The 11,332-nt window shown below is 36.8% G+C and overlaps 1 protein-coding gene across 1 annotated transcript; it reads right to left on the bottom strand.

The window, feature by feature from the left end:
• Positions 1-24: 24 nt before the first annotated feature.
• Positions 25-5,204, bottom strand: LOC104895644 (hypothetical protein). Its single transcript, XM_010682206.4, has 5 exons — positions 4,830-5,204; positions 3,039-3,552; positions 2,173-2,374; positions 1,132-1,575; positions 25-755 (listed from the first exon to the last, which is right to left on the bottom strand). Exons 1-5 carry the CDS (start codon positions 5,029-5,031, stop codon positions 300-302), a joined length of 1,818 nt encoding a protein of 605 aa, XP_010680508.2. The 5' UTR covers positions 5,032-5,204; the 3' UTR covers positions 25-299.
• Between the last annotated feature and the right edge of the window lie 6,128 nt (positions 5,205-11,332).

An 11,332-nucleotide genomic window follows, 5' to 3' on the forward strand; every position in this document is an offset into this window, starting at 1 on the left:
TTAAGCTTAAATACTACGAGAAGATAGTCAAAATGCAACATTTGAACAGTGCACCGCGTTATTATCATAGAGTTACAAAAACACGAAGTATAGTTATTCAACTCATATTGTACATGTAATCTATCTCTCATCCTTTCTCTATCTTTACATTTTTTTTTACAAAACATTGGCTCAAATTCACCTTTACATATTGATATTAAACTTTAAAGTATAAGAGAATTTACATTTTGTACATATATCAAAGAATAAAAAGATTAATCTGCTCAATATAAACATAATCAAAATGAAAAACAAAGTATTTAAATCTTGAAGGGTAACTCAATGTCGAAATTTTCTGGAATCGAACATTGCTCAGGGACAACTGGTACCATAGAAGCTATGAAGATGGCAGATTTCATATATGAACCATACTTTTGTATCAAATTAAAACCTGTATCATTAATGTTAGTTTTATCTTGATCTTTATGTTGCTTATTGTTATAAGGTCCCTTAGACCTTAGCTTTAAGCGTTGCATGAAACTAGCTAATTTCGACTCATCTTCAATAGTGTGTCTTGCATTATTAAAGACTTTCGCGTATGCCTCCTTTTTTAAGGTCCAATCCCCATTTTTCCAATTGAAATGATATAATGTAAGAAATTGATGTCCATATGTTGCCACAAATTTTACTGCATCCAATACAAACTCAAATTCTTCTCTTGACATATAATATGGGAAGCTAATTCTCGTCCATGCAGGTTTAACTCCCTCATAACCCTGTGTAAAGATAAGCAATATTGATGTCAAAACTAGGATTTTCAGTATGTAAATACAATTTAAAAACATGAAATAATATAATATTGATTTAAATACATAGATTGTAAATGTTAACTGTCAAAGGACCAACTCAACTAAAAGCTTAAGTTAATGGTTGAGGTCATAGGAATAGATTTATACTCTATCACGCCCCCATGACCTTTTTGTCACGCTGACTCTGATACTATGTCAAAGGACCAACTCAACCAAAAGTTTAAGCTAATGGTTGAGGCCCCAGGAATAGATTTATACTATATCAAAATTTATACTCTACCATTAACAAACAAAAAATCGACTAGTTGCTTGTGTTTTTTTTGGCAGATATAGAGATTTTTACCTGTTGGATCAATGATCTCAATGCCAAAGAGTAAGGCTTGTCAACATTGAGCAAGTAGTGACCATAAGGTCCAGCACAAGCACACCCTCCTCTTGCTTGAATTCCAAACAAGTCATTAAGCAATTTGGCCACAAAACGTCCATGAAGAGGCTTACGTTCTTCCTTTTGCACTCGAATTTCTTTCTTAATCTGATCAGTAGCTGGATAAACAAGAAAGGATAAGATAGCCTGTCGATTCGCGCTCGTGTTTCCTAGAATTGTAATGTTGTTGATGTTGCCTAGTTTCTTCAATGCACTTGCCATATAGCTATGCTCTTGTTGCTCAATGGTTTTAGGGCCAATATATTCTTTGACCCAGAAAGCTAATGCTGCTCTAATCGTCTGGATTATAGGAGGAGTGCCAGCATTTTCCCTTTCTTCTATATTGTCCAAGTATAAAGTGTCCTGCGATGTCATGCATGAATATTTTCTAATCAATTATAAATTAAAGAATGTAATAGAATATGAGTAATAAAGTAAATATAATTGTTCCAACAATTTCAATAATTGATACTATAATTTAGGTACAATAGCCTTATATAATACCAACTACAACTTTGTTGCAGGGTGCATCACAAACTAAAATGAGTAGATTACACAATAGTAGCTATAAAAAAGAGTGATCACAATCTTACAAGTATAATTTTACTTTAGTTTCCAAGTCATTTATCACTTTCTATACACATCATAGAAATTAAAAAGCAAATGAGGCCTAATTCTAGGTCATATAAAGATAAGTTCATATAAGTCAAATTAATTAAGTTGTGCACTCCGACACCTTCATTTACCTCAAAAACAGGATATCATATCGTGTCGTGTCCGACACGATATTCACTTGGATACTTCATTTTAGACTAAAAACTTGACTTTTTTTTTTACAAAATAGCCGAGTGGGACGCTTAGACACCAGTACTCGAGTAGACACTTTATTCGTGTCTAAGTAACATAGTATAACATAGCCTAAAAATTGATTGACATATTGATGTATGTAGGCAGTGGTACCTCATTGCTGAAGCCATTGACATAACTGACAGTCCCGCCTCCACAAGTTGAAGGTGGAGAAGAAGTGAGCTGATAAAGCTTCTTGCTCATGAGAAGGATTCCAGGGCTCCCTGGTCCACCAATGAACTTGTGTGGACTAATAAATACAGCATCATATCCATCTATTTCGCCGGATCTCATGTTGATTTCGACATAAGGACCACTGTGTACACAAGTCATAATTCCATTATTGGTACGTGCAGGATCATACAAGAATATACTTATATCATTATCAATTGTTAGTTTGTTAGTTACGTGTGAGTGCGAGGACACAACTCAGTCAAACATAAGAAATCGCAATTTATGACCTTATTCTTTGACAATAACTACCATTTACGAACATATTACGTGGCAAACGATTTAGGCCTTAGGTTGACAAGATCGTCTAATAATTGCTTAGAGGTGTATCTTATGAACTTATTAATTTAAATATTACACTGTAAAAAAACGAACCATATCATGTGAAAAACAAGTGAGACGAGGGTTGCAAGGTCATCTAATGAATGTTCAAGCTAAATGATCGATATGACACAGGATCTTCAAAAGTTATTATGTTTTTTCTCTTATCTCAATAAAACTTTTTAGTATTCACCCCATATAGTAGGCCCAATTATCAAAACTATCACAAGCCATAAAACATTAAGACAACCTTGTGGAGTGGAGTGTCTTGACTCTTGATTGTCTCCACTTTAGGGTGAACTACCTACTTATCCAATTTTGGTTCTCCACGCATGAAACATGATGTGTAAATAGTCAAACTACCCCTTAATGCACAATTGCACATAACAATGTATGTATGAATGCTTCTATCTCAAAGTTAGACATACCTTGCAGCAAAATCAAAACAAGCAAAAGCACCATATTGATGAAGCAACGTAGCAATGGCTCGAGTATCGGACACAATGCCATTAACATTGCTACAAGCCGAGAAAGAACCCATCATAGGCCGGTTAGTAAGCTTATAATACTCCAGTTGTGCTTTCAGTGCTTCCATGTCTATAGAGCTGCCATCTTTCGTTAACGCGATTTCAGCAACTTCTGCAAGGCTATTTCGCCATGACAGGAGGTTCGAGTGATGCTCGTAAGGACCTACGAAAACTACCCATCTTTCTTCATTCTTTAGGAACATTTCTGATGATAAAATTCTGCTTCTTAGAGTTGATGGAACAGTTATACCCATTACTTCTTGGAGCTTTTTAATTGCAGCAGTAGTGCCTGAGCCAGTGAATAAAATTGCATCATCTTTTGTACCACCTAAACATCGTTTGATATATCTTGCTGCTTCTTCCACTGTCTTTGTAGTTTGTTGCCCCACGTAGCTATCGCTTGTGTGTGTGTTCCCTAATTATTATACATTAATACCACAACATTAACATAACACCCACATCACTGATGCTTATAACAAGCATAATAAGTATTGAATTACAATGCAAAATTCAATTATGTTTTTCTTTCGAGATTTTTACTCCCCCTCCCCCCTAACTCGAATTGAACAAACAAAATTATTAACGAGCCAAGCTCAAACTATCAAACATGATTCAATAACTTGACTCGATTGAGACAAATCGTTTTTAGCTCTACCTCCCCCACCTCGAGGTGCCTAGGGCTTGATCATTGGGTTGGAACTTGGAAGTAGACCCTGGCCTAGACCCATTTTCATTACCAAAAAAAAGGAAAAATGCAAGGCTTGATTAATTTAGAGTTTGAACTTGCACCTAATGCATTTAAAGTTATTGGTTCAAACTCCAACCCATACTCGAGGCACTTTGGAGATGGAATTCTCTTATCTTTTTCACGGCTTCACTTTCAAGCCCAATTTCATTATCAAATACTCCCCCGTTTCAAAATATAAGACATTCACGTTTTACGAAAATTTACTTTGATCACAAAAATATCTCTCATAATATGATAAATCAAAATTATACCATTGAATTTATCTTAATAAATACATAATAACTGTATGGGTGCTACCCAAGTTTGCTAGCGGACAATAATTGATGGCCGGAAGCAAACTAAGATGACGTGGGCTCACAAAAAGGGGAGACCTCATTTTCCACCTACGGGCCGAGACTGCCGTCGCGGCTGCAGAAAACGACAAAGCAGCGGGAATCTTCCCTCTAACAGGTTAATCACAACAGTACAAGTGTCACAAGATTACACGCCCTGTCAGGTGAATATATAGTACGCCTATAAATAGCCATTCAGTACTATTCCTGCAGGTACATTCTCTCATACTAAAAATAGCCTATCTCTCTCTCTCTAAGCTCTCTCTCTAGAATTCCTTTAAGCATTTAGCTGACTTATTGAGCGTCGGAGGGGGTTTCCTCGAAACACCCTCGAGGGTAGCTCACGTTTGTCATTGATTGCAGATCCCTCACGGACATCCATCTCTTGTCGGACAACTCTCAAAGCGTCCGACACCGTTTTCGATACCGAAACAGTAACATTATTTTTTTAAATTTTCTATCAATATATATTAAGAGCAATTAACTCTCAAAGTTCGAACTCAAACATGGTGCGGTGTAAATAATTCTAGATTTTACAACAAACTGATGATCAAATAATTATAGTAATCTAACATATATATATAGAGAGAGATGAAATAAAGAAATTATTACCATAAAAAGGAAGAACATTGGCGGTGATATAATCTTCAATGAAATGAAGAGAACGGCCGGTAGCTGTAGTATCGGCGTAAGTAATTCGGCGATTGCCAAAAGGAGACTCAAATTCTGAACTAGTCCCTCCAATTATCTGTGATCTCATCCAACTCAACTTCTTTTCTGTTGGCCAATCTTCCATCATTTTATCCATCTCCATTTTTGACCTTCTTTTGGTTTCTCTCTTTATCTTAGCTTGTTAATAATTAGCTAACTTTGTGTTTAGCTACAAATTATTTGTATATATAGTGGTACGGGGTTCAAATTTTGCGTGGGAGAAGCGAGTTGTCTTTTAAGTTTTCAAAGTCAAAACTATTCGTTCCACTCGCATTGCATCACATATTATTTGACCGACCAATATATATAGCTGAGTTGCTGTATTTATAATTAGATAGATGGTACTATGGACTATGGTAAAGTTACTTTTGGCGACGCCACTATTTTTATACACCTTAGTCCTAACTCTCTTTCTTCCATACTAATCTTGACCTTGTGCCTTGCTTTTTTTATTGTATGCATTATATATTTCACAAGATCTACATGCTATTAAATGCTGATAAACACTTGGTATCTATCAATCTAACTGTCGATAAAGACGATAATACCTAGGTTGGTATCTATATTCTATGGGTCGATTCATAAACCCAAGTTGGTATCTGTCCCATGGTTAATTATGTTTGCCCTTGTCGAAAAAAAAAAAAACAAAAATGATGTGGCATTTTTAGTCAAGTATCATTTTTGTTAACTATATATTAAAGTTGTTCTTATTGCACAGTTAAATCGGTACTAGATATCAGTTCCTCTCTTAATTGGTACCAAAAAAAAAAAATGGCTACCTAAACCTCTTCTAAATGGTACTACCACTTTAATATTCCATCTGTCCTGATTTAAGTACTTATATTTCATTTTGAGCGTCAAGTAGTACCCCCCCCCCCCATCCCTGCCAAACTGTGGCATGAGCGGGTCTAGGTTTGGCAGGATGAGGAGGGGATGGGGCGAGTATGGCCGTAGAGGTGGGCACGGGCCGTGCCGGGACGGCACACGTGCCAAGCCCGCGTGCCTCGTGCCAAAACGGGCCTAGAAATGCTCGTGTCGTGCCGGGCTCGTGCCAAGTTGTAAAATCTAAGGCCCATGCACGACCCGGCCCATGTGCCGTGCCATCGTGCCTTATACAAATTTTAAATATTATGAAATTTTAATCAAAATAAGCGTGCCAACTTGTGGGTCGTCCCGTCTTGCTCGTGCCGGGTTCGTACCAATTTATAATGTTGTTCATGCATGGCCCACGACCCACCACTCGTGCCGTGCTCATAGCGGGCTCGTGCTGGGCTGGGCTCAAATCGTGCCGTGCCGAGTCGGCCCTCGTGCTGGCCCGGCCCATGCCCAGCTCTAAGTATGGGGATGAAAATCGTACTCGTAATGGGTGATGGAGCATCTGTGAATTTTATGCTCTACCAGCCCCATCCCCGCCCACCACCCCCGCCCCATCTTCACCTGTCTCATCCTATCCCCGCCAATCTCGCTACTCCTTCATCTCATATCCTACTCTTTACTAAAAAAACATATCATATATTAGAATATTTATTATTGAAATCTAATTAATATACTTATATTATTAATAATTTTATTTTACAATTGTAGTACTGACATATTGTTTGGAATTATTGGGAGCCTGGTTGCAGGTATGAAGTGGGTACGACGCGAGTACGAAAACATGTGTGTGATGGGTGGGGATGGGTCTGGAATCCTCCCCTCGCAATGGGTGGTGAGGCAAGAATGGGGTCAGCAATTTTATGCTGGTGCGGGTGTGGAAGGACCATCTTGTGCACCCGTCCTGCCCAATTGCTATCTCTACTCAAAATGTTCTTGTTTCTCATTTTTCTATTTTTGAAATGATACTTTATTCTTCTCATTTTTATATGAAAATTTGTAGACAAAATGAAGTCACATGATACATGACCCACAGTTAATACTTATCAACATTTTTACATGGAAAGTCGTGGGCACAATTAATATTTGTACGAACTTTTTTTCCTAAATATTGTCAAAGGGAGTTTTAATTCCCACATTGCTTTAAAGTTGAAGTTATTTCTCTCCATACTATCCATGTAGGATAGTATGCCAGAAATTTGGTTATTTAATTTACTTAAGCAAAACCGCTACTCAGGATAGCGGTTAATGACGATGAGACGCTATCTTCAGTAGCAGTTATAGGAAAGGAAACCGCTACTAGGAGTAGCAGTTCATAATTGAACAAAAACCGTTATTCACTGTAGTGATTTATATATAATGTGCCCAGAACCAACCTAGGGCACTCATTCTCATTTCACAAAGGAAAATTGTTAGTCAGAGTAATCGTTCATTAAACAATACAATTACTCCCAGTAGCGATTTAATTATAATACGCTCCACATCAAACCTATGTCACCCAATTCCTCATTTAATGACGTCGCAATCTCAAAAAATTTCCTCCCCGCTCTCTTACATAACAATTCACCGATCTAGCACAACACCCACGGCCACCACTCACCGACCATCACACGTCGAACCCCACTCACCAACAGTTTCGTCTCCTACAACATTAATTTTACTCCCCCTCTTAGTTTGTGTGCTTAGATTATTTTTTCATTGATTTTTTTTAAATTTATTAGATCAGCATGTCATATTTGTTATGTATTTAAGCTGGTTTAGTGTTTTCAGTTGGCAATTTTTTTTAATAAGTTCTATTTAGCATATTATGTGCTTAATTCATGGTTAGTTGTTTTTTTTTGTTATGTATTTTCATATTTGTGAGATACATGTGGTTGATTTTGCATGAATAGGAAGTCTAATTCTAATAAATTAATAATGATAGGAAGTCTAATTCTAATAAATTAATAATGCTTGTTGAGCTTATAGATTAATCTGATATTGGGTGGTTAATTTGGTGAATGGTTTGATAAATTTAGTTAAAGATAATCATGGTCGGGTAGGGTAGGGCCGAATTTTAGCTAAAAAAAGGTGGCCCGTTTCGGGCCAAATTCTAGAACCGAAATTGATGCGCTAAAATTCAACCCAATTTTACATATTTAAATTGTTCGTGCCCCTATTTTTCTCAAAAATCGTGTCAGACGTGAACCACATGTCGAAAAATCGTGTCCGAAACCCGCCAATTTTCGAGTTAGGCCATCGTGCTGTGCGTGCCCATGTTGAACACCTCTAAATGTAGTTGATTCAAGGAAGTTGCAAAGGCCATTAATATAGGTGAAGAATGGTGAGTTGATATTGTTTTGATGTGTAGAATATGAATAACTTGAATGTTGTGTTTTTGCACATAGAATATGGAACAACCAAAATCCTCTCTACCTTTATTTGTTCATCAATTATGGTGTGAGGTTTCTAGAGATTTTGAATAGGGTGTATTATATAGTTGGTTGTGATCGTATGTCTGTGGATTTGAAATTATTTATGATGTATTTGATGTCGGGTAATATGTGCTACTTGCACTGGAGGATGACGAGTCACTAAGTGCTATATGTGACTTTTAGTGACGCAAACGTTTGCCATGGCAATAGAGGTGTATATTGAACAGTTTCTAAAGAGATAAATCTCCAAGATATAATGTGGGGTTATGTTCCTATGATGGACGGTAGGGAAAGCATGCAAGTACCAACATCAGCTCCTTGTATGCGATTTGGATCATTTACTAGCATGTTATCATATTCAAATTATGTCAATGAGCACATGGATGAGTTTAGTTCTTCTAGTTCATTTCCCCACCTACCATCCATATTTCATTTCGAAACTCTAGATTGAAATGATGTGGACTTTTTGGGAAATGAGGAGGAGCATGTGAATTATGATAGGGAGGAGGACGATGATGCAAGAGAAGCAATTGATAATCAATAAAGGAGGGTGTTTCTTCACAAGATTAGCTTAGAATTATATTAATGAAGTTGATCAAAGGCTAATAAATGCATGGATGACTTGAAAATGCAATAGCTCATTGATACTGGCTTATAAATTTGAGATTGGGCAAGAGTTTGCTTTATTGTTGGACCAATTAAATAATTTTGTGAAAGCATGGCCGATATCCAAAAATCATATGTTTCAGAGGTTAATTAGAGTCAGAGCCAACAAAGTTTGTCATCGAATGTGTGAGAAAGGAAGTGTGTCATGTCCATGAAAGTTGCGTGCAATTATGATTCGGTTGTATTCATTTAAAATTGTGCAATATGGGATCCGCATGCAAGCAACTGTTTGGGAGACATAACAACTAGAGACCATCCTCTCATTTTCTTAGATTTCGTTGCCGATCTCATCGAGGATTTCATTAGGATCGATCAGCAAAGTTCATTCCATTTTGACTTTTGTGAAAAACCAATATCATTTGTCAATAACATACAAGCGATCTTGGTTAGCAAAACAAAAGGCAATAACCAACATTTTTGGTGATTGGGTGAAGTCTTTAAAGAGTTACCTAGGCACTTGCAAGACTTGAAAGAGTCTAATCGGGGTGCTGTCGTACATTAGTGTATGATCCCCGACTGCCATGATTATTTTGTTACCTATGCACTTGCAAAACTCTTATTTTGTTACGGGGAGAGACTTGGGTGGAAAAAGACTTGAAAGGCCATGATTATAGTCCAAAGGCGACTGCCATCATTGATGAAAACATGGAAAAGGCTCATAAGGTGATTGTGTATAACTATAAACGAGGATTATTTGAGGTTACAACAAGACATAGGAGCCGTATTATTGCGGGAAAAGGTGGAAAAAACATACGGTTAACTTAATTAAGAAGACATGCGCGTGTGAAAAAGTTAGAATATTTAAGTTGTCGTGCTCTCATGTTGCACTTTTGTCAATACCATAGCTTGTTAATTATATGGTGGTTTTGTGAACATTTCTTTTAGGGAAATTTCCTCATGTACTCCTGGGATTTGCTGTAATTCCCAAATTACCCCCCACATTTGGGGAATTTCTCATATACCCCTGAATTTTGTGTTTGGGCTCAAGATACTCTTATTATGGACGGAACCCTAACGCCGTTATGTGAGGAATGGGAGTGAGTAAGTGGGGGAGATGGGGTTTGGCAGTGAATGGGGGAATGGGAGGAGAGAGAAAATTGGGGGAGGGAGAGGGAAAACCTAACGGCGTTAGGGTTCTGTCCATAGTAAGGGTAACTTGAGCGCAAACACAAACCTCGGGGGTATTTGAGGAATTCCCCAAATGTGGGGAGTAATTTGGGAATTATGTCAAACCTCAGGGGTACATGAGGAAATTTTCCTTTCTTTTACTATTACCAAGTATTAGGAGTGTAAGTGGTAAGTGGACTGCCAAAATATCATAGTCTAATCCAGTTCGGTCCAAACTTGTCGGATTGGACTGGACTGGACTGAAACATATTTGGATTAGGCTCGAACTCAAATTTCGGGTTCAAATATATTCGGAATGGATTTGGACTCACCCATTTGGAGTCCCATAAGTCCAATCCAGTTCAAAAAATATTTAAGCATATATACATATACATAAAATGTATGTTTAAGAAATTTTCTTCAACATTTTTTTTGAAATTTGGACTTTTTATCAATCACTCTCTACAATTTTCCATGGCTCGAGAATTTTTACTTGCACTCCAAAAGTCCAAAGTTAAAACTAAAAATTGAAAAAGGTAAAAGTTACTTTAACAATTTTTGACACCTTTTGTATTTTGCAATTTACATTTCATAAGACTATAATGATGTATATAACTTACTTTGCGGAATGGATATCCAATTTTTCAAATTTCAATAATTCAATCATGAGAAAATATTGTGAAGCTAAATCGGGAAAAAGAGTGATATCTGATATAATAATAATCAGACTGGACTGGATTTGGACTCAAGAAATTTTTTTTGGATTGAACTTAAAAAAAGATTTAAAAAGATTTGGACTCAATTTCTCGAATTCAAAGAACTTGGGACTGGATTTGGATTTTATAAAGTCCAATCTTATACTATCCACTTACACTTTTACCAAGTATAATCTACTTATATGTCCTACTTCAAGCATGTGCCTGACAAGTACTATTGTTTGCCATATCATAGTCAGAGAATTATAGCCGATCGATGAGTCGCTAAAGCATGGAGTTGGACATCCGAGGTCTAGTCGAATAATAAATGAAGGCGGTATGCAGGCACATACTTTATCTGATGTTGTTCATAAATTCGGGACTATATTAGAGGTTGCCGAGTCATAACCTCCATATATGGAACATCGATTTTATATGCAAACATTACAGATCATGAAGGGACTCTATATCGACGATGTTGGCACATGTGCTAGGAGAGAAAAGGAAAGAATATATTTTGTCAAAGAAAAAAAAACCTTGTAAAATATATATGGAGTAAACAAAATTAGGAAGTATATGTCAAATTTAGTATCTATCAGATCCAGTAACATCTCGTTAAATGCTTATCTTCACATGAGTACATGACAAC

Source organism: Beta vulgaris, chromosome 6, assembly GCF_026745355.1.
Source record: "Beta vulgaris subsp. vulgaris cultivar EL10 chromosome 6, EL10.2, whole genome shotgun sequence".
NCBI lineage: Eukaryota > Viridiplantae > Streptophyta > Magnoliopsida > Caryophyllales > Amaranthaceae > Beta > Beta vulgaris.

Excerpts from the sequence above, each read along its gene's own strand:
- LOC104895644 (XM_010682206.4), bottom strand. The coding sequence starts at position 5,031 with ATGGAGATGGATAAAATGATGGAAGATTGGCCAACAGAAAAGAAGTTG. Across the intron at positions 2,375-3,038 it reads TGTTTTGATTTTGCTGCAAG|TGGTCCTTATGTCGAAATCA; the intron begins GTATGTCTAACT and ends TTGTGTACACAG. Across the intron at positions 756-1,131 it reads TGAGATCATTGATCCAACAG|GGTTATGAGGGAGTTAAACC; the intron begins GTAAAAATCTCT and ends ATCTTTACACAG.